At 48.1% G+C, this 23,588-nt stretch overlaps 1 protein-coding gene across 1 annotated transcript; it reads right to left on the bottom strand.

Moving 5' to 3' along the window:
- Positions 1-14,907: 14,907 nt before the first annotated feature.
- On the bottom strand, positions 14,908-20,744 carry HEBP1 (heme binding protein 1). Its single transcript, XM_040555355.1, has 4 exons — positions 20,580-20,744; positions 20,292-20,430; positions 18,775-18,955; positions 14,908-17,452 (listed from the first exon to the last, which is right to left on the bottom strand). The coding sequence occupies exons 1-4, from the start codon at positions 20,655-20,657 to the stop codon at positions 17,281-17,283; spliced, it is 570 nt and encodes a 189-aa protein (XP_040411289.1). The 5' UTR covers positions 20,658-20,744; the 3' UTR covers positions 14,908-17,280.
- Positions 20,745-23,588: the final 2,844 nt, after the last annotated feature.

Below are 23,588 nucleotides of genomic sequence, written 5' to 3'. Positions count from 1 at the left end.
CTCCACACAGAGTGAAATTCCCTTCCCCTCCTCCCCTCACCCCCCCATGGATTTACAGTGCCTTTCAGAGTCCTTTTTTTTTTTTTTTTTTTAAACACTGTATAATGAGACAAATATTCATCTGCACAGAGATATCTTGCAGTAGTTCAATATTGAGGTAGCTTTGGGTGAGGGCTGTTCCAGTTGCCAAATTAAACACAGATCTCGGTGGCACTGGGAGCTGGCTGAGAAGGCAGGATGGTGCTGCCCTGCAGGAGGCACCATGGGCAGCCCGGGGCTCCATAAACCTCAGGAGAGGATTTTGGGGAAAGCAGCAATTTCATCTTTCCTTGCAAATGAGCAGAGGACAGCACAGCAACTTAAGCCAGCCAACCCAGACAGCCACTTAGTCACACACACGTGCCCCAGGGAAATCCTGAACTGGTAGGGCAGGATAGGCCAGACCTGGAAGGAACAAGTGAGTGGAGGAGGCTCTGGCTGCTTTATTTTTTTAGCATCTGCAGGTCAGGGTGTCACAGGAGAAAGGCGAGGAACGGCAGCACCACTGCTGGGGTGCAGGACCTTGCCAGGGCTGTCAGGCTCCACAGGCCTGGGCAGACACGGGTGCAGGGGGTGCCATAAAATCTCAGGGCACAGCACAGGGCCAGCAGGGCCAGGACTTGGCATGGGGAAGGACCTCATTCCTTCACCTCCCCAGGGCTCCCTGGCTTACCACAAGCAACAGCTAGCTCCCTCCTTCAGATGTCCCTTGTGCTGCCACCCACTCCCCTCCCTGTTTCGGTATGGGACACTCAGGGGTGTCACCAGGTGACTCAGGCTGTGCATGACTCACGGGGGCTGGAGGGGGACTGGCAGGGTGAAGTTCTCTTCAGTCAGCTCTGATCCACGGGTAGCCAAATCCTGGGGACACACCTCAGATGTGGCAACTGTTGGCCCAATGTGGTGGTGCTCCTCTGCCAGAGGTGACTGTCCCCAGCACGGGGGGGTGTCCGGTCCCCAGTGACACGCACAACCCCTAGGGAGGGACTGTTTTTGCAATGCCAGAAAGGCAAACACGAGCTCTAAAAGCTGGCAGTGTGTGGGTCACGCATTGGATGCCTCTTGTTTTATTCTGCCCCAAGCTCCCTTGAAAGAACCAGCTCCCACGCTAGCAGGGAGCTGGTGGCTCTGAGGCTCTTCCTCGTTCCCAGCTCTTCTCTGCATCTGAGCAGAAATGCCGAGTCACACAGACAGTTGGGTCAGATGGGACCTCTGGAGGGGTCCAGTCCAGCTCCGAAGCGGGGCTTACTTCAGAGCTAGACCAGGGTGTCAGGGCCTTGTCTAGGTAAGCTCTGAATATCTCCAAGGATGGAGATTTGATCACTCATTGGGACTTTTTTTTCTTGTTTCTAAGCAGAATTTCACTTGTTGGAGCTTGTATCTGTCACCCCTTGTCCTTTCACTGTGAACCTCTAAGAAAGTCTGCTCCCATCTTCTCTACAGCCCCCATCTGCTAAATAGCCAACAGCAGCAGGATGCCCTTTGCCTTTCTTCTCTGAGGCTGAGCTCCCCCAGTCTCTCCTCCTGGTGTTGCCTTCAGCCAGCCTGTGATGTCTCAGTGGTCCCCCTGACAGACTTACTCAGCTTGATCAATCTCTCTGCTGCAGTGAGAGGCCAAAACTGGGCACAGTACTACAGATACAGCCTCGCAAGTGCTACGCAAAGGGGAAGAACCAATTCCCTCACCTTGCTGACTTCACCCTTACTCATGCAGCCTGGTATGTGCTCAGCCTACACTGCCGTGAGCACACAATGCTGGGCAATGCCTTCTTCAGATTCATTTTCCCCAGAACCAGTTAATCCCTTTGCCCTGGAGGAACTTGTGTGGCTATAAATAGGAGTGATGATGCAGTCCTGAGGTTTCATCTCTAAGGCATGTGTACAGGAGCCAGAAACAGCAACCAAGGCTACTCGTGAGCCAAGGGCTGCAGGCACCTCTCCTGGTGGGCGGCACTGTAGAAGGAAGCCCAAGGGCCCCTGCTGATGTTTTGCAGCTTCCTGGGGGCTCTGGAGGCAGAGCAGAGGTGCCCTCAGCCTCAACAAGCACAGCCCTTGGGTACCAGCTGGTCAGCGTCACTCTGCCCAGGCTGGGGTTAGTGAGATGCTGGTGACCAGCTGCCCTCAGTGGATCTATGCCCTTCTTCTGCCACACAACCATGGGAACTCTCCCCTGGGGAGAGAGGGGTCTCTGCCCCGCTCCAGGAGTCCTGGTTCCCCATATGGCCCTGTCCCTTCTCCCTGCCTGCGGCACACTCAGCCTTCTGAACCAAGCTCTGTCCTACATGGGATCCTCGTCCTCCCTTAAAGTCAACATTGCTGTGTGTGTCTCCTGGCCAACCTTTCGAGGGAAAGTGGTGTTTGCTTTGCCTTCACTATGGTGACAAGTGGAGCACCACACTAGCTACAAGGAGCGCTGTTTCCTGCAAAAGTTTTTTTTTTGAAGTGCCGGCAGGAGCTGCAATCTGAGTTGGCCAGGCTGGCCTTGTGTGGAGGGGCCAAGTGCCTCTCCTGCATCATCTGGGGCTCCACCTGGCTGAGGAGTTTCTCCCATTAAACCAGTAACAGGTGTATTTGAGGAGAAAGCAAAGGTTGTGTCTTCCAAAACGGGCATCTTGTTCTCTAATGGAATACTCAGGAGTGAAAAAGAGAACACCTTGCCTCCAACACACAGCGGTGTCTGCTGTTTCCTTCATTTCACCGCCTGCCTGCCCAGGCAGACCCCACCGCAGCTCCTGCCCCTGGCTGACCTTGGTGCCGAGGGTGCTGTGGGGTGCACGGGGGGCAGGATGCTCTCAGCGCCCGCCGGGTCCCGCGGCCGGTCCCGCAGGCGGCCGCTGGGCGGAGCCGTTGCTCCGCGGAGCGCGGCGCGGCCCCGGGAGCGGGCCCCGGTGGGGGGCTGCGGGGCTGGGGGGGCTCTACCTCCGGGGGGGGGTCATAGCAGAGCCAACAGGCTGGAGTCCTGCTTGAAAAAATAATAATAAAATAAAATAAGAAAAAGAAAAAGAAAAAGAAAAAGAAAAAGAAAAAGAAAAAGAAAAAGAAAAAGAAAAAGAAAAAGAAAAAGAAAAAGAAAATAAATAAAAGAAAATAAATTAAATTAAATTAAATTAAATTAAATTAAATTAAATTAAATTAAAATAACAATAACATAAAATAAAACAAAATAAAATAAAATAAAAAAGCAAAATAAAATAAATCAGTCTTTCTTTGAACTTCGATAAACTTTGCAATTTTGCTCTCATGAAATGACTTCATTTCTTTGACTCAGCATGTTCCAATAAGAAAAAAATATATATCCATCCTAAAGGGGAAGCTTTTCCACTGTGCCACTCAGCTTGTTTTACACAGCAATACAAAAAGCTTCTCTGAGCTCATTTTATTTTGGGCACAGTTTGGTCTGATTTCAACCAGCCTCTTCCTAACTGACTGCACTGCAGCTGCCAGGGAGAAACGACTGCCTGGGGAGCCTCCTGCCCAGCTCTGGTGAGGTGTCTGTGGCAAGGAGGCCATTCCCCATAGGTCATTCCCCAAAGCCTAGGGCACAAACTCATGGTGCTTCATGAGGCCGTGGGAGATGGACAGCCACTGGGACAGAGCAGCGAGTGTGTGGGAGGACACGCTGCCAGCAGGCTGGGTGTCCAGGCAGGTTCTGGCTCACCAGCTCCACTCCCCATGCCATGCAGCCTCTCAGATGGAGGCTGCTAACTTCTGCCTGTGTGGGTCAGCAGGAGAGGAGGTCCCCAGCAGCAGAGCTGGTGACAGATGGCAGCGATGTGTGCAGGACAGTTTTGTTACACAGAGAGGCAGGAGGTGGATAACGTTGCAAGGTGCTGTTGGTAGATAACACACGCTGTCCGTGTCACTTCTCCCCGTGCCCCGCAACCAACATCACCACTATATGGCAAGGATGTGCTCTGGTTCCCCTTGCTATGTCCAATATTTTGGGTGTCAGATGGCAAATGTTTTCTGTCAGATGACACCTTGGCAGAGCCAGGATTAAATGCCCAACTTTTAAATGCAGGTCACCTCAAAAGAAGATGTAGTGACTTCTGCAAGGATGTGTGTGCTTGTTCAAAGGGAAAAGGGTTGAAAAGTCTATCAACCCATCTATCTGTCTCTCTGAGTGGTCTAGGGAGCAGAGGAAAGCATGCAAATGTTCCAGTATGACAGATCTACCTGGGAGTTTCTGGCAGCATGGTAAGCTATTGGTTTGTGAGAAGAGAGTCTGGCGGGCCAAGGTATGCTCAGCCATATGAGATTGCATCTGTTTCAGAGTAGTCTCAAGCTGCATCAAAAGCAGCTTTTTGCTGTCACTGTCCACAGAAAGAGGAAATCTGGGCTGGAAAGCAGCTCTAACCACAATCTGGAAGGTTTGCTTGAGGAGATTGCCTTACCACTCCTTGCGCATCCTCTGCTGCACAGCACAGAGCAGGGAAAGGCCAGCTCTGCATCTGGGCCTGCCTTGGCAGCCCCAGCCCCAGAATCTGTTTGTAACAGGCATGCAGAAGACACATGACTTTAATATAAACAAGCATCTGTTTGGCTTTTAGTGTGCTTCCAATCTGGGCCACACGGCTTTGGGCCCAAGAGATGGCTCTGAAAGGCAAGAATTTGGCCAGAAAAGGCAGAGTCTATTGGGGAAGAACCACAGCCAGAACTGGGGGCATGCTTCGATTGCTGAGCACCTCGTGGCTGCACCACAGCCAAGCTTGGTGTGAGCTCTCTGTAAGAAAAGCACAGCACCTCCCCTTCCCTCTGAGGCCCTCTGGGAGCGTGCACGACTCTCGGGGGGGCGAAATGCAGCGGCTGAGCACATCGCACAGCCTGCCCCACATCACACATGGAGGAGCCTGACTTTGGGGTGGTAGTGGGGAGCATCTCCTCCAGCTTGTATTGCTCGGACAGCAGGTTCTGTGAGGCACGGGTGGCTGCTAGGCTGCTGGAAGGACTGTGGGTTCTTATCATGCCATGCCAAATGGCCTGGGGCCTGCTGCTCTTGCAGCACCGCAGCGCTGGCGATGCCTTCCCTGCCACCCTGCTCCTGCTGCGCTTTGGTGAGTTCCCTGGAAGACAGGTGAAACCTGTCCCACGTGAGGACCTGAAACCTAGAACCACCTCCGTTTTGGTGCAATATCAGGCTCCTGCTCTGCCACCTGCTGGAGCCAGGCAGGGGCATGTCCAGCCAGCACAGACACACGCCCGTGTCTGCTGAGTTAGCCAGGACGATGGATCACTAAACATTTTGTAACCAATTCACAGTATTAGAGTGAGTTCGTGCAAGATCAGCGCTTCGGATCTTGTGGCCACCACATTTTTCGTCCAACAGGAGTCCTAAAGATTTACCAGCGTGTCTGACCCTGATTCAAGCTACAAGTGATTTTTTTTTTCCAAATCCTGGAGACAAGAGGGGTGGGACAGAGGAAGGGCCTCTCTGCAAGTTTCATTATACACCTTGTCTTTTTTTGAATAACATTTGCCTTTATTGTCTGGTGGCAAATTCTAAAAGTGGAAGTAAATTTCTCTACATTGAACAAATGTGTTAACGCTAAAAGAAGCTATATGCTCCTTCACAGGAACCCAAAGAGATGAAATGCTTGGTAGTGTCTCTCCTGATTTCTCTTTCACAGTGCACTCTTCAAATGTAATCAGCTTTTGAGGCTTGCTCCATCTCCAGCCGTGCATACAAATGCTCACACTGAAATTAATAGAAGCATCATGATGTATTTGAAGTGAGAATCTGGGACAAAAAAAGTTAAATACTTGATGTTAAAATCACTGACAAAAGTTTCTTTGGCTTTAGTTCTCATGTTAGAGGCATCTGTGTGTGTATGGCTGGAAAGAATCATTTTTATGGGTATATGTGTCTTAGCAACATCCTAGGAAATAAATATGCGTGTATGTTGTTAAAATTTTATACAGGGAGTTTGGAAATGCATCCTCGTGGCCTCCCTTTTAGCAAAGATGTGCCACTGTCTTTAACCCTGTGACTTCACCCCCTGTTCTGCCGTGGGGAATAAGGAGCTGTTTGTGATTGATGGGATCATCGTAATACATGTGGACAAGGCACTGGACTTGAGTTTGTACTGGTGACCTCAGATTTGGCATTTAGTAATGCTCCTATTGTGTGTTTGGTGTGTCTGTTGAATTGCCAAGGTTCCTACATGGGACCTTCCACGTGCTTATCCTTCTGGCTTGCCTGCATGATGGGGAAATGCAATTTGCTTCACTCAGGGCACAGGGTGAAGGTCACATTGTCACCGTGCCTAGGTGGCTGTTGGCCTTCACACCCAGGGTGCTGTCTAACACTCGGAGAAGAGATTCAAACCCAGGCTGCTCCAGGCGCAGACTCAGGGCATGGAGCCCTCTTTCCTCTCACGCAGTGGAGATGGTGTGTAGGGAAACACGTGTGCCTGCAGTCCCTGCCTCGGCTCAGGGGCGGCTGCAGGGGAGCCAGGAGCTGATCCACACCAGCTCCTGCAGCCACACATCCTCCCATGCACACACCGGTGGCTCCTTACATGCAGAGAACCGAATCACTTCTTGCATGATCAGCCTCGCTGCTAAAACAGCCCCAGCCAAGCTCTTGCTGGTTTGCAGGGCAGAGGGCTGGTCGGAGTAGGACAGCTCTTCTCTGGTGCAGCAGCCTTACTCAGGAGGGGCACCACCACCAAATGGATCGGTGGGGTTTAAGCTTCCCTCCTGAAGGAGGACGCTCTTTCAGCTGGCACTGAGCACTTGCTTGAGAGGAAATCTCCATGTGAAGAAATGAAGAAAGCCAAGATACCTGTGTGCTCTCACGGCATGAAGCAAGGAAGGCAGGCCAGGGGACACTGGCACTGACTGGCCCAAGCACAGAAGCTGGGCTCAGCCCATGCTAGCAGCTGGACTCAGGCTCCCAGTGGACTCTCTGACCAGTCCTGACAATTTGCCCTGTCCTGTCCTAATGAAGCAAGCCCAGGTTTTTCCTGAACAAGCTGCCTGCCTGCCACTTCTGCTATGTAAAATCACCCAGCAGCAGCAGCTTGCTGCAGGGATTTCGTAAGAGGGAGGAAGTCACGGGTTGGAGGCACTTGGTCAAGGGTCTCTCTGGCTGCAGCTCTGCCTGGGAGAAGCTCCTGCCCCTTGCCTCGTGAGCTGGATCGTCTCTGTGATCATGAGCAGAGAGCGGGGGCGAGGAAGGGGGTGGCAGTACCTCCATGGGTGCCTCCTCTCCGTGGGCAGGAGAGAAGCATCTCCTTGCACACAGGTCATGCATTCCCCCATTGCACAGTGACCTTCTACCTCTCCTCCAGCTGTTATCCCAGCCAAGGGGAGGAGAAGGGCAGGAGCAGGATGTGCTCCTGTCACCTTGTGCTGACAGTGAGCGTTCACCCTTAGCAGCTTCCTCTGAGCATCTGTAGCACTGATTTTCCTGCCTCAGCTCTGTTCAGCTCTGCAGGTGAATTCCCCAAAGTGCTGTGAACTAACTGCACTTCCTAAAGGTCTGAAGAATGAGGACATTATTTACTTTAGGCTGGTGATGGGCATCAAATGGTGTGAAAGAAATGTATTCCTCAGCTCCGTCACTATCTGGGACCAAAATAACAGATAAAAGAAGAAAATCAGTGGGAGTTATCATTATATGGAGTTGCCATGGAAATAGCATGAGAGAACTTGGAGGAGAGCTAGCACACCATGTCTCCAGGAGGGCATAAATCCCCTGCTAGCCTCACGCCTTTTTATCACATTAGCAGGCAATATTTCTTGATTTAGCAAGAGGTGGGAAAACATTAAAGCACTGTTCTGACATTTTTGTCTATTCCATGATTTCTCTGACCAAGACCTTCGTGACCCTTCAAGAAGCAGAAATGTGAACCCCAGTGCTATTGGAAAGTTGTCCTGGCAACCACTTGACAATTTCAGTAAAATGGTAAGAGGGATGTCATTTTCCCCAGAAAATATTTATTGAATTTTGTGGATTCATATGAAAAAGCTGAAAATCTTTTTTTTTTTTTAATGTAGAATTCTAAGATTTTTTTTTCAAAGAAAAACATCACATTTCATTAGAGGTGCTTTTTAATGCTGATTTCTAAAGAAAAGCATTACAATTTAAATGATTTCCAAGTTTAGCAAAGCTGCCGTCTTGTGCAGTTGCATTGTTCTGGGGAGCCCATTTTATTCTCCTCTCTCAGTCACTGCATCTTGCTTTTAAACTGCCCTATCCCTCCTGGTCAGCACAGAATAACTGCACCTACTCGGGCACTGTATCAGGAGATGCCACAACCACAAACACAGCTCTGAGGCACGGTGTCATGGGGGGGTGACACCCCTGATGTGTGCGCCCAGATCCCCACCCTGCAGTTACCCTATGGCCTGAAGGTCCCTATGGCCATCTGGCACGGAGCTGGAGGAGGGAGACTGCAGGCAGGTATGTGCCTCCTGCTTCTTCCAGGCTCTGAAAGGCTGCAGAGGCGATCAATTACCAACAGGGGACAACTGCTCTGCTCTTAGGGCTTTGCTGCTCCTCAGCAACACTGATGGCAACCCCACCGGCAGACGTTGTCCCACTGGTGACAGCTGTGGCCATCTCTCCCAGAGTAGACTGCCACTTAGATACTGGCATCCAGCTGCTTATGATATGTACAAATATATCTTTCATATCTATACAGATATGAGAGAGTGAACGAATGAAGCCAGGTTTGTTTTCAAATAAAATCATCACCCTCTCCTATGAGGTGGCACACTGAGATCTGCTGCACTATGGCTCCACTGTTCCAGTATTTTTTTCCCTGCACGTCTTCTTCCCCACTCCCAACTCCTTCTCCTCCCTAGGGCTTTGACCACTATGTGATGCGACCACCTTTAGAGTTAAGAAGGACCCTCAGCAGGGCTCTGAGGGGAGACGGCAGGAAGGAAAGCCTGGGGCAGGGCAGCAGGGAAGCCTTTACACTTGCATCTGCTGCCTTTCAGCAAAGCCAACGTGTTGGAAAGGAAAGATGCTGAGCAGCCTCCATGGAGTCAGACTTGTACCTCTCCTCACCTACTTTACCCACCAGTGCCAGTGCTTTGTCCCTACATCAGTGCTGCACAGGCAGTGAGATGAATGACCTGGATCAGGAAGGAGAGTACTGATAGAGGAATCCAAAGAGCACCATCCCAAATGCTCCTTTTAGAGCCAATTCAGGCTATATCACAGCTACTGACCCCAACTCTGGCTTAGAGCCCCATTTCAGCAACTGAATTTCCATCACATTTGACTCCACTTGCAAAATCTGGGACACCAAGATATTTTTTTTTTTTTTTTTACTAAAACTGTGCTAAAGAAAGAAAGGAGGGACAGGGAGAAGGAAAGGTCACTTTTGACATCTGCATTTCTAAGACAAAAGTGTTGAAGTTATCTAAGGTGTTACAAGGAACCAAGATTTCTCCCTAGAACAAAAGTTGTGGGCTAAGTTCTTGTTGATTGTTTTGTCTGTTTGCTCAGCATCAATTTAAGATAAAATTACACACATAATTTTATAAACGCTATTTATAAGACTGTGAATACATATTATGCATATTTTGTGACAAAACGGATCCATTTTTACCCCTCTGAAATGACAACTCCCCAGCATTGAATTATTCCAGAGGGGCTATTTTTACGGCACTTGGTGTTACATTTGTTGCTGAGTAGCAGCTCTCTGTCTATAGCCATGGGAATAGACATCATTTTTAGCTCATCATAATTCTGGTGCTGGATTTGTTCCAGAAGAGTTTGTCATAACAGTAGGCTGTGCATCGGCTATTTATGATAAATGGATTTGTTGATTGCAGGATTTTGGAAAGCAATTGTGTTTGCCTCCATATGAGGACTGTCAGGAGAGACCCCATTCCTCCCCGTCGCTGCATCTCCCAGGACAAGCAGCTGCAGTCTCAAGGAGACCCTCTGGTGGGTGGCAGCTCCCCACCTCCTTGGTGTGCCTGGTTGCATCTTGTGGCTTTCAGTAAAGTAATCTGAAAGCAGCTGCTTCCACTGTTCCTTCAGGATTATTATTTTCAGATATTTCTTTCCAGGGAAAGGAAAAACATCCATAGCCTTTTCAAATGCTATTGCCTTACCATCATGAGCAGGAGTAACTTGAAAGGTGAAACAAAAATCCCTGTTTGTGTGTATGCAATTTTGCTACATTCTGTGCATTCTGGGCTTCCATTCAAAACAAACAAAATTTTTAAAGCCAAAACCTAACTCATATACTACAGAAAAAAAAAAATATATATATATATATTAAAAACAAAACAAAACAAAACAACAACAACAACAAAACACTTGCATTACTCTCTCTTGTTCTTTTCCAGACACAGCACCATTGCAATGTATATAAATGAACTCGTGCCCCTGGTTAAAAACCAACTCTGTGGAGAGCTGTCTTCAGCCAGATGACTCCCCTGGTTCAAGATCTGGGCTTCATTCCTGGATCCAGGCAGATCTCAGACACAACTCCTGTGCAACTGTTAAAAAGTCAAAACCACCTGTGCCTGGAGTGGGCCACAAGGAGTGAAGGGGGAAAAGGGCACTGCCTACCCTGAAGGCAAGGTTTGGAGGTAGAGGGCCATGCGCCATCAGAGCAAAAAAATACACCTGGGAAGAACAAAACCACCCCTGGATGCTCCATATGCCTGAAACCATAACTGCATTTTCCAGTTATATAGGCCTGTTTCCCCATTCACATTCCTAAATCCACAGGACGGCCCTCGTCATTTTGAAATCGGCTGGTTGGGTTTCCAGCCGGAGGGTGTTTCAGGCCAGATTCCCAAGACACAGTATCTCATAAAATCATGGTTGCTGCTTTTCCCCTCCCTGGGGCAGGAAGAGCATGGCTCTCCACAAAGGCGTGTACCAAAGTCTTGCACAAAGCAGATGGCAACACAGCAGGAGCAGAGTTGTTTTGGGGATTTCCAGGGAGATCTTCGTTCCCCAGAATGAAGGGAGGAGACAGGCCTACACAAGGCAGGGTGTGCTGCACCCATCACAGCATAAACCCTATCTGGAGGGGGTAGAGACACGAGTTATGGGGCAACCAAGGTGCTGTGTCCATCCAGCCCAGCCTCACACCATCCTCCCCCTGAGACAGCACAACTCTCGCTCTCCTACATCTTCAAAGGATTTCTGCTCCTCCTGGGTTTCCCATGCACAAGTACCACTGTGCAGGTAGAAGCAAGGTACTGGAGAATGAAAGATGTGGATTTACAAGAACTCAATTACCCCAAATAAACACCAGTGCAGTAACTAATCCCAACTACCATCCTCTTCTGGGTACCCTTGCTAAATAATACTACAGTTCATGGAAGACATTTCAATGAGCCAGTACATGATGGTTTGGAAAGATGTTCCCTTGCAAAGATGACTCATAAAGAGAATTGAGAAACATCTACAGTCAGTGATTAAACAGCTAGAAAGATCTGCCAGCAGAAAAGTGTGTCCAAAATTGTCATGCCGTACACTACCTTTTATTTCGGTACTTCGCTTTGGGTAAAAGGTTTCATTTGTCTCATTTGTTTGAGTATGATGCATGTCAAATTTCAGATCCTCTCCTCTCATACTAAGAGCAACATTTAATTCTGTTAGTCTTGTACTTCATCGGTCGTGTGGGAAGGTGACTGAACTCTTTGTCTAATAGCAGAAGACACTGCAATTAGTTCTTCAGACTCCAATTAAGAAAGACCTTAAATTAAACATTAGGGATATTAAAAAAAAAAAAAAAAAAAGACTGGTTTGGAAAGCTCTGGAAAAATACTCAAGGGAGAATAGTAGCCATGGCAATGCTTCTCTGTTTTCCCTTGGGATAACAGAAGTATGTATGGAAGGCACCTCCCCACCACACACCTCACGCAGACCAAGCACCCCTCCAGTGCTCCAGGCACGGATGAGGCTCAAACCCACTGAGCTTCCAGGTTCAGACATGGACAGGGTGGTGCAGCTGCCCACACAGAGTGGGACTGGGCTCTGCTGTTCCAACATAGGCAGCAGCCCACACTGCCAATGTCACACTCCCAACACCATCCTGACACCTGAGCCATGATGCAGGGTCAGGGCGCTGCAGCGCATGGCCAAGGAACTGCTTTTCTGCACCTCTCTCTCTTGGGTCTTGGTCACACAAAGTAAGTGGGGTTGGTGAGGGGTTTGCAGCCTAAGATGTCCAGCTGCATCAGCTCGTAGGATCCTGGAGAATTAGAAGGGCCACTGCATTTTTAAGTCCAGACGGCAGGCCAGGCTGCAGGGGATGTACAACAGGAGACACTGCGCTGAATCACATGCTCGGTGCATGGCACTGAGTTGATCCATACGCATGAGAATATAAGTCCTCAAGGATGCTGAAGCACCTAAATCCCAGTGGTTTCTTTCAGGATGCTGTTTCTGGGATGTTCCACTTCCATTTGTACTTTTGAAAAACCGCCACCTAAAATTCAGGTTCCTGAACCCAGTCATCTGGATAGCATGAAAGGTATGCCTGAAGCTCCCCCAGGACCTAGGGCCACTGATCAGCCAAACTCCGCACTTAGTCTAAGAAGAGTGTGCCTCCTTCCACCCCATTCACTCAAGTTTCTCCCCACAGAAACTGAAGGGTGGGCAGGAACGAGGGTCAGGGGAGCAGCATGCACCCAACTCTCACCTGGGTGTGGACTCAGACAAACGCTGCTCTAGAAATCAAGCAGCATTTGCACTGACCCATATTCTGCAGCAGCTCCCACAGAGGACTAGCAAAAAGGGATCCACCATGGCCAAAACCTGTCTTGTGCAACAAGAGAGCAAACTGAGAGCAAAGCAGAGAGATTATGAATGAGCTGACAAAACCAGCCTGCTGCTGGCATAGGCACCGAGCAGAGACAGAGCAGCTAGACTGGAAGTGTTTCATCCATTACTGTCAGAGAAGTCACTTTTATCACTGATCCTGCTCACATAAATCAAGTTGCCAAGCAATTTTATAGAGACGTTATACATCCAAAGCTCCTTATGGTCCTGTTAAGAGACGCATTTCTTTTTTAGCTCAGTGTGGCTGAAATGCTGTCAGAGAGGAGAGCCACTGCTCAGAGTGCTATTATAAAAGAGGTAGTATTGTAATTACAGCAAGAGGGATGATGCGAGCTAGGAGCCACCATCTTCTTCCCTTGTCCCCTTGCCTTTGGGCAGCCTCGCAAAGCTGAAAATTTGCTACCGCAAGCACAATAGCTGCTCATGCACCCTTTGCCATGGTGATTGATGAAAATGGAGGAACAATGATGTTACTTCTCCATTCATCATAAATCAACCATCCCCTCAAAGTGGCTAGGGAATTGTAAGCCTGCCAGGATTTATATGGACAACTTAACCAATTAGCTCTTTTATCAAGGCTGTCGTCTTCTTAATGCAGTGTTAGATATATTTAGGCATGTGCCTACAAAAGAAAGTATCTCTTTCTGAAGCTAACAAAGCTCTGATCCTAGCAGACTTAAAGCCTTGGTCTGCAAATGTTTGCCCTGTGGCTGTGTTTGCATTGGCAAGTTCTTCTGCGACAGCAGAAGCTGACTAATAGCTGCAAGCATCAGGTCTGGAGGCCCCTACTTGTACATGACCTATATAGGTATACATGACCGTATCCATGTAGTAATACACGTGCACACACATACGTATATATCGATATATATGTTTTGGAGGTTCATGAGAGATTGAGCCTGCCCATGCTCAGCTGTCCTGACCTGTGGCTGTCCCCATTGCCATCACAGCACTGCTCCGTGCCACGCAGGGCTCTGCTCACACGCCTCATCCACCCATTGAGGGCCTCATTTACCACCACTCATTTGAGGGGGAGGGCAGGAGAGCACTCTGAGTGTGGGGCTGAGCGCTGGCACCACTGACAAGGAGAAGCATTACAGCTATCAGCTAATTATCAGCGCTGTCTCACCTGTTCCTGGCAGGCAGAGATAACCCCCAGCCTGACCTCGGCTGCCTGCATCCCCCCCAGGAAGCAGCACCGGCTGCCACAGGGATGCCAAGAGCTGCAGGAGAGGAGCACGGGCAGAGACGTGGCCCTCGCTGTGCTCACCTCCAGCACCAAGCAGCCCCCCATTGCACTGAAGCGCTGGAGCAAGCCTTTTGATTTCCCCTGCCCTGTATTTGTACATCCATGTTGGTCTTGGGTCAAAAAACCAGAGCGTTCCTCTGGCTTGGTTACACTCCTGGCCCCAGCAAAATGAGGTTACCAGACCACCTCTAATGGCAATGGAGCATCCACCCAATGATGGAGACATATCCAAAAGCTGGCTGGCCCTGCTGCCCAGAGCAGAGAGCCAACCTGCTGGAAACCTCATCAAGAGTATTTCTGCCCTTCCACATGCAAGGAGCTCCTTGCCAAAGGATGGAAGGATGCCACCAACAGTAAGCTTGCCCAAAATGCAACCGCACAAAAGCATGGGAAAAAGTCTATCTGGGTCTACTACACACAGTAACAAAATGCCCTGAGCCACACTGTGGAGAGTGTATTCCCCTAGAGACCAGGGGAATATTTAGAGGGATTATCAGTACAGAGTTGCATTGATCCTGTATTCTGCCTCAGGTTTCCTGTACTGTCCATCACTGGAAGCAGGCTGGACCTTCATGTGACAGTATGTCTAACATTTTTGAATAGAAGTGCATGTTGAAAAGCACAGTCACGAATATTTGCCTGAACACTATGAATCCCAGCCCTTGGAACATAGAAGTGAACACAGTTTTCCTTAGGTGAGTTCTCCAAGTTCCTACATTAACACAAATAAATCAGTCAAAGCCTTTAGGTGGTTAAAACCAATGAAAAAAAAAAGAAAAGAAAAAGAAAAGAGAGATTACTCCATCAGCTCCCACTTCATACAGTCAGATAATGCAAGGCCACACCAAGATACCCAACATAGCAATTTATTGGAAAAAGCATTATGACTACATACAGATACTGTGACGTGATTAGTAGCCCAAACTGGCAACCCAAAGTCTTCCAAATCAACAACTCCCACTGAGCTCACAAAGTCAATGATCAGCACAAAAACTGTAATTCACAGTATTATTATATTTATGTAAAACTCTAGAAAATGCAGACAGAACACAGGCATCTTTGCTTTTATAGAAAAGGCAATTGAATTTGCATAAGCTTTTGATATCAGTAACACTGTTTATGAAACTGTACCCTGTTTACTGCATGTAAAAGGCCAGGAGCAGGACTGCACAGGCAGAGCCTACAGACCTGGCTACTCTCACTATTGGGTAAGACATGCTTGCTCTCTGTTCAGATAGTGTATGCATATTACAGAAAAAACAGCTTCCTTCTATACCATGCTGTTGAGATGTGCAGCTCTGTTCATACCAGGTTTATTACTGGTCTTCCTAACATCTGAGATTTCACAAGAGAAATTTTAAAAAATGTCAGGATTTTGATCACTGCAGTACATTCATTGTCAGTACCCAGAAAGGTCTGTATCCACAGTCAGTCTACATGTGACTTCCAAAATCAACCCAGGAATGCATAAACTGTGCAGCAGTACACCCCTCCATTCCTCACCCATGCAGGCAAAAATAATATGTGACACGAACAGGTACCTTTTGCACAGGGGATGGCCTTAGAAGGGCCTTTGCTCCTTTAAGGAGCCTTCATAACCTACCATATCCTTGATTTCCTTTCGATTTCTCTTCCTCTGTGCTGCAATCACTAACCATGGTGAATAACTTTTCCCTTGATTTTTTTTTTTTTTTGAAAATTAACTGCTCATCTGCTTTTTACCCATCCTGGCTAGCAGTTCTTGCACACGAGGAACTGAAACTCTGTCGTGAGGTCCACAGCAAAGTTCTTATATGGCTCAGCAAAAGAGAAAAGAAAAAAACATCAGAACTTCAGGCTTTCTCCTATTACTGCTAAGATTTGTTCTCAAAAAGAAGGCACAGGTCAAAGAGCTCAACTGGTCAGAACCCAGGACTCCATCAGAACAATCTCTCAGCTCTAGGAGGAAAATGGCTTTTGGAAAGCACCTGACCTTTGAGGCACTTTAGCATCAGAGGAGTGCATCTCTTTTAGTGGAGTTAAGGAATTATACAAGTACCCACTGTAGCACAGTGTGTGTGTGTCTCCATTACAGGCATTCTGCTTCCTGCCTGGCAGAGAGCTGACAGCTAAAAAGTTGGTTTGATGCCTGCCAATTAAACACTGACAGTGTTCCTAAAACAAGACCCACCCTTACTATTGTATTTGAAGTTTCAGAAAGGCTACTTATTATTTGGTGTAAATCCCAGTTTTCAAGAACCAGACTTTCCTCTTTCTTTAAAGACAGCTGCTCAGAGAAGCCTTTCTGAAACTCACAACATTTAAGGAGAGGTTTTATAAAGATCTGCACCCACAGCAGTTCCACTAGATGCTCACTGTTCTTCAAATGCACCCTCAGATTGCAAGTAATAGGTACCCGCTTTTTTCACAGTTTGTATTTTTCTAATTCAATTAGATTACCACCTGCATTTCAAATTTGGTCCTTGTGTAGGCTAGTTTTAAAGAAACATTACACACAAGTAATAGGAAGGTGATGAAATGATCTTGGGGTCTCTGTGTCACATTGTCCAGCTGCTGGTTGAGATCAGGACAAAACAGAACCCAAAATGTCCCACCTTAGACAGAAGGGACAGCTGCAAACAGAAATCTTCCCTCAAGTAACTTTTCTTGGTCAGATGACAGAAATGGTGCTTTCCTGCACACACTGGAAAATGTAAAGGATGCCTATTTTCACTGTGTTGTTTTCGTAGCAATAGCTCATGTCCCTTTACACCGCCTTTCAAATGGCACAGATAAAAGCAGAATCTTACAGCTGCAGCAAGCTCAAGAAGATAAAAAAGTCCCTGTATGCACTCTCGTCATGTTCCCCTGCCTGCCTCAGGTAAGACTAATAGTCTGCCAGCACTTGGACGTGACTCCTGTCAGGCACCAGTCTTGGTAATTAAGTACTTCAGCTGTCTCAGCATTGAGCTCTGGGAGCATGAGGGAGATAAAAGCAAGCTGCTGAGAGATCGTGAGAGTCTGTGTGGTTGAGGACTCAGTCTCGAACGAAGGAGCACGATCATCGGGGGGGTTATGCAGTGTTCTTCTAAAATGGTTAGTCCTTAAAAGAGCAATGCACAGGTATAGAGGGAGGGGATTATGTTTTTCTGCCTCTGCCAAATTGTTAGTTTATTTTGACGAGAAGAGGGACGTGGTGTGGGGAAGCTATTAGTGCAAGGCAGTACCACCGGGATCCAGATGCTCACTCTTTCACAAACCAGACCTCATTGCGTCGTCCATAAGGCTTCATAGGGGGGTCGTAACCATTGCAGAAGTAGAAATCCTTGCGGTACGTAGCTTCACTTCCCAGAGCAGACTTCAGCTTGGCAGCATAGTTTACATAGTCCACCTCTTTGGCGTAGCCACCAAACTGCCTGCAAAGAAGCCAAACATGGAGAAGTACTGAGCAGCACTGGAATAACACAGCACGGAAGAGAAGGAGAACAATGCACAGCTACAATATATTTAGCCACTCATTTTGGTCCAGGTCCCACCAGCATGCACTTGCGTAGGCACCATTCTTTGAGAACCAGCACACTCTGTCTGCAACAGATCAATAGTCTCAAAGTCACACAGCCAGGGTACTGACAGCCACTGACAGACCCCAAACGGACCCGTGTATATCAGTCATCAGAATGGCCCTGCCCTTGGAATGAATGCCATATCAGAGGAACAGCTTCCCAGAGAGCAAGGTTATCTCCAAGTCTGCTCAGCCCACAGTCCTTCCACCAATGCTGTCAACAGCCATGTTCACTGGGGCGTGAACAACCGTCTGCTGGAAGCAAGATCATGAAGGGAAGCCAAACTCTAGCTAGCCCAAGGAAAAAGGGAGGCGGGGAACAGAAATGTTAGCAATTACAGCCCACAATGCTATTTTAAAGGGGTGGGCTGGAATTGGTCTGTTTTATGTTTATCTCCCACAAACAGAAATTGTTTCCACATCAGCCTGCACCTAGCAGCCCTGCTTTAGTGCCAAGGTTTGAGACAAAACAGCCTGTTGCCACAGAAGCAGCCCACACCCACAGCAAAGGCCAGGCAGCAGTCACAGGCATGGGAGGAGACAGCAGCCCAGGACAGTTCAGTCAGCCAAAATAGTTCAAGCAAAGAGGCAGGGGAACATTCAAGGGGTTAAAAATGGGATAAAGAGCTTATCACTACTGTGATGCTGGCTTGAGTCCAGCTTAACTCAGTCAACAGCAAAAGCCATTCAAAGTTGATTTGAAGCAATGCAATGGCCACTTGTCTCCATGATGGGTTCTGACATTTAGGCTTCATCTGACTCCTATAATTTGATGTGAACCACACCAAGGGACATCCTTGATGACTAAGAACCATCTTGATCCCAGAAAATGGGGAAAACAATGGTTTTCAGAGATTAGGAATGACTCAGTCCCTTCATATTCACCCTCCCTGGCTCTTCACCTCCTCAGGTGAAACAAAGAGCCTTTCAGGGCTAACCCCTGCACTTGTTTTACCAGTTAAAAAAAATAATCCATATTCCAAATCTGTGCACCATGAATCATGACAAGAAATGACATAAAGCACCTGCCTTCACAGTCTAGAAAGACCCTGCCATCTCCTTCTACCACATGCACACCCTGTCCAGCAAGTCACCTGGTAAAAAACACCACTGCCCTTCAGAGCACCCCAGAGACCTGAGCACTTGGGACTGGGAATCCCAGGATGTGTTCCTTACGTGGAATAAATGGTCATCCCTTGTCTCTCTTCAATCTTAATGCTTTCATCGCTAGGACAAGGAGGACTCGCTTGAAACTGATTTGGGATTCGAAGATAGACCTTCACTTTCTGCTGTAAGGATCCATCTTCAGCAGGAAAGGCAGTGATGGAGACAGGAGCAGTCATGCCCATTCCAACCCCTGAAAGAGACACACAGAAATTACTACAGAAGCCTAGGTTCTCAGGAACTCAAAGCATTAACAGGGGATTCGTAAATGCTAATTTTGCTTTAGGAAGGCTCCTCACCATGATCTCCTTGCACAGCCAGTTGAGAGAGTAGGGTACTCTGAGGCATGCAGAACAACCTTCAGGCTTTTGCTTGAGCCAAACCTCTCTTCCCACTAACTACATGGGGAGCCTGGGAGGTAAGGGCCTCAGGTGACTGACTTCTGGATGGTTTTTCACGACTGGTTTTGTTTTTGTGGCTCTCAACTTTATAGCTCATGCCACACTCTCTTCTGACACATCACCTCTAACACAACAGGACCTACAGTTCTTGTGCAGTGACACATTTATATATGAGTATTTAAATACACGAGTATTTAAATCTTTATCATCTATGGTGGTGAGGCCGTAGCCAATACTGGGTGATAGAAGCTTTCTCCCAAACCCTTCCGAATGCTTCCACATGTCCTACGAGTTCCAGTGGCCCAAAACTCACAGCTGGTCTGGCTTTCAACAGGACTGTCCATATGCTCCCCAAGTCCAGGAATAGCATACCTCTTTTCTGCTCATTACTTCCCAGAAGTACATGGCATGCAAGAACATTTTTCTTCCCTCTTCTTTCAGCAGTAGTGAACCTGCAACTTTCCGGTGGGGCCATGCCTCTGTTGTGATCAGCAGGGAGTTCTTGATCACGCACAGAATGGGCTGAGATCAGGACATCTTTCTCATTTATTTGTGCACTTCGATACCATACCTGTCTCCGTGCCATGTTGCAGAAGGTACCCTTTCTCCTACAGCAACAGTGATCACCTTTCTGAAACTGTAGGGCTGTAAATGCCCTTTTCTTCTCTATCCACCTCCTATTCCCATATAGACTACATAACTCCCTCTACCACATGCCTGAGAAGGGTATGAGATGCCTCAGATCTACTCAGTGGTCTTCTCAGCCTGTTACGGATTATTATTGATTCACATACTTTAGTAAGTTGAGAACTAGAGGCAATCACCTGGAAGCACCATTATAAAACACTGCGAAGTACCATTAAAAGGCACGCTCATTGTTCATTACCCTTTCATGAATAAAAATAACCAGGCCACACGATAAAAATTCAAGGTCATAAAAGTTATCTCCCTGCCTACAAGGGCAGACTTCGCAGGCGTGATCACAGAACCGAAGCGCCCCAGCTACCCTGGATTTCATCAGCTACCGTGCACCCTGAGCGCCGTGACAGATCCTCATGTGCCTGTCCTTGCATTATCCCAGCTGCAAGGTAACACATTCCTGCTTGAACACGCCGCCCGGCCTCTCACCCTTGTCGTTGCTTCCTCCGACGTACTTGAGGAGCTTCAGCACCCCTTCCTTCGAGGCTTCGTCGAAGGGTTTGCCCTCCACCTCCACGGCAGCAAACTGCCCACCTTCGCACGCCCTCTCCTCGTAGCTGAGCTGCTCCTGAGGGAAGGCCGAGGGTCAGGAGCCGGTGCGGACGAAGACGAAGGCGAAGGGGAAGAAGCCGGGGCACAAGCCGGGGGGGCAGCCTCCCTCCGCGCTGCCTCCCCTCCCGTGGGACCCCCGCGCCACCCAGCCGGGCCGCCCCCTACCTTCTCCCCCCTCCTCAGCACCCGGTGGGGCCATGCCTCCACCGTGCTCAGCAGGGAGTTCTTGATCATGCCCAGCATGTCGCCGACACGGCCCGGCCCGGTCCCCCCGCAGCGCAGCGCAGCGCAGCGCAGCACGGCCGGCAGGGAGCGGCCGCGGGCCGCGGCGGGGCGGAGCGGGGCGGGGAGAGGAGGGGAAATGGTCGGGGAAAGTGGCTAAAGGGGACCCAAGGGCTGCCAAAAGTGTGGGGGGGGACATGGACGGGGTGAGGGGGGTAGGCCTAGCTCTCCCAAAACTGCAAAAACTCTGCGTTTGTTATAATTCTTGTTGTCGATTTTGCTTTCTTACACCTGGCTCGATCTACGTGGGTGAAGCCCCCCGTGGTGGCCCGTGGGGTGCAGAAGGACAGGAGCTGGGCAGAGGGGTGCCGGTGAGGAGCCCCAGGGCTTTTGCTAAGGAGCAAAAAAGAAAAAAAATGTGACAGAAGAGATGTGGCGTTAAGGCGCTTCCCCCTTGATAGGGACCCTCCTACAACGACAAAGCAGTTAGTGACCAGCCGAGCCCAGCGGCTGTGCTCAGACCGGCAGTGACAGGGTGACTAGGGGTGACACGGGTGCAGATCTAGTCATCTATTAACCATTATAATTTGGTGTGTTTGCTGTTACGCAAGAAGCTGTGGTTGTAACAGACGTTGCGTGCTGCAGGTTGTTTGTTTTCTTTTGGACCGAATGCTGACTTTCTCTGCTGGGCTGAGTTTTGCCAAAAATACCAATTTGTACCTATCAGTGGAGGAAAACATGGACTGGGTCAGACCAGAGGGTCCCATCGTGCCCAGTCTTCTGTCTGCGACAGGGGATGCTGGTGGACATTTGGGTAAAAAGGCAAAGCCAGTGGTGGCCTGGCCTGGCCTCCCACCTCCAGCCACCTGTGACTGAGAGACTTCCCTGGGCCAGACGTCTTATCGTCCTGTTTCATGTTGTCCTTGGTGGATTTTATACAACTTTATACAACTTCAGGTTGCCTGGTGAGATGCTTGTGTCTGAAATGTGAACAGGTAATGAAAGCTGACATCTATGTTGTACTTTTCCTCCAGAAAGGCCGAGATGGCCAGTAGTCCCTACAGCCCCAGGCAAGGTGTGCAGAGCAGCCCGCGCAGGGAGCAGCAGTGGTGCAGGCGTACAGCTGGTGCTCCAGCACTGCCTCGTAGCGCTGAATGCAGGGCAGCAAGGAGGAGGTTGATGGGGCCTTTCTCTCCTGTTATTCACTGTCATTAAGGAAAATATATTCTGGAATCAAAATAGTCTACATTTCCTTAGAAATTATGAGGAAAGCTTTGCCAAAAGCATGACTTTTTTTTTTTTTTTTTAAACAGCCTTTTTACAGGCTTGATTTTTTTCCTTTTCTAGTTAAACAGTGTCTCAGATTCCTAAGCAAAAACCAAGGAGAGACTTACCAAATTAGAGTTTTGTTATTTTCTGAAAACCCGAATTCAGAATTTACGCTCGGGAAATATTTACCAGATTGTTTCATACACTCCTCATACTCCCCCACTCATCTCCTAGATCCCAGCCACAATGCTCACTGAGTTAATTCTTGTGGTTCATTTTGAAAGATTTCATATGAAGCTAGATTCTCCCCTTCCCTCTTAAAGTTACTGTAATGTCACTGAACTTCTTTCCATATACTCAGGCCTTGGGAATCCTTAAATCCTCTCTATTTATGACTGGAGACTGTTTGCAAAACAGCTCTCATGCCAGCCTTACCCACAACCATTTAGGCATAATTCATTCTTTATTTTTATTCTCATAAATTGCTTCATTCAGACCTTTAAAATTGCTTCATTCAGACCTTTAAAAATAGTTATTTTCTATTTGACTCTTCTATCTACATTTCAAAAGATTTCAGGTATGCAGTTGGCTACAGTGCTGGGTAAGAATCTCTTTAGAGACCTGAAGAACAAGCACACTCTATCCTCCATTCAGTGCATAACTTGATTTCTGGACTATTTTTTGTCACCAGGAAGACAAGAAGCCACAGACAGGCAAAGACAAACTGAAGGCAGGGTATTCTGTGTACTCCCTGAGACCTTGGTAGTATGTAGCTATTCTTTTTTTAATATAATTTAATTGTGCTAAAGAATGTGGGGAAATGTCTGGAGGTCTGTGTCTGCATGTGGAGAAGATCCTCTGTGAATTAGACACCAGTTGAATTACCTATCGGACACCAATTGAATTACCTGTGATTTTGGAAACTAAACTGTCTCCTAAGCGATTTCGGAAAATCCTTGTAGACATCTATTTATGCTATTAGGTATCTAAATAGTTTTGGAAAAACATCTTGTTTTCCAAGGGTCTTGGCAGAAGTCACTGTGATGTCTTTCACAGTGTTGGAAGTTCTGGACATATCTGTTGAATAACAAGGTTTTCAGTGCACACCTTCAGGTAGCTAAAAGAAAGCTCTCTGCAGAATGAAGATGTTGAAATTTGGTTCCTAGAATCTGATATGTCTTCACTCTTGAAACAATATACATAGACCAAGTTTCTCCAACCCCACCCACTCTCTGAACACATGAACTGGGCGCTCTTTGCACTGGTGGAGAATAGGTTAAGGCCATATTTTAAAACACAGCTTCCTCTCCCCCTCCCCACCCAGCTGGAAGTACAAAGCACTGATCTATCTTCCTGCATTCATCCGGCATTCAGCACTTTTGAAGATTGAATTCCCCAGCTGTTTCTGACAGAGTGCTGTGAAAATAGGACAGAGAAATTCAACTGATCTTTATAGAAACAGCTTACCCTGGTAAGCAGAAAGAATGACTGCATAGCCTAAAGGTATTCACACTCAAGTAGACTGAGCTTCTCAACTCATTTTGCGTGGGACACAAAACAGCTTTCATTGAAGAACAGGGTCAGATTTGACCTACCAATGTAGGGTTGAAAGAGAGCAACAAAATGCAGAAGTTCTGGTCTCCTCAGCAAAGCCATCTTGTATGTGCTTTGCTTTATTCTGTC

This window comes from Cygnus olor, chromosome 1 (genome assembly GCF_009769625.2).
Source record: "Cygnus olor isolate bCygOlo1 chromosome 1, bCygOlo1.pri.v2, whole genome shotgun sequence".
Taxonomy (NCBI): Eukaryota; Metazoa; Chordata; class Aves; order Anseriformes; family Anatidae; genus Cygnus; species Cygnus olor.
This window is presented reverse-complemented; position numbering and strand designations above follow the sequence as displayed.

Bases quoted from the DNA above. Each gene is read 5' to 3' on its own strand.
- HEBP1 (XM_040555355.1), bottom strand. From the start codon at position 20,657: ATGCTGGGCATGATCAAGAACTCCCTGCTGAGCACGGTGGAGGCATGG. The intron at 20,431-20,579 runs GTAGGGGGCGGC...GCCTTCCCTCAG, and splicing joins TGCTGAGGAGGGGGGAGAAG to GAGCAGCTCAGCTACGAGGA. The intron at 17,453-18,774 runs GTAAGGAACACA...GCTTCTTTGCAG, and splicing joins GGGATGACCATTTATTCCAC to GCAGTTTGGTGGCTACGCCA.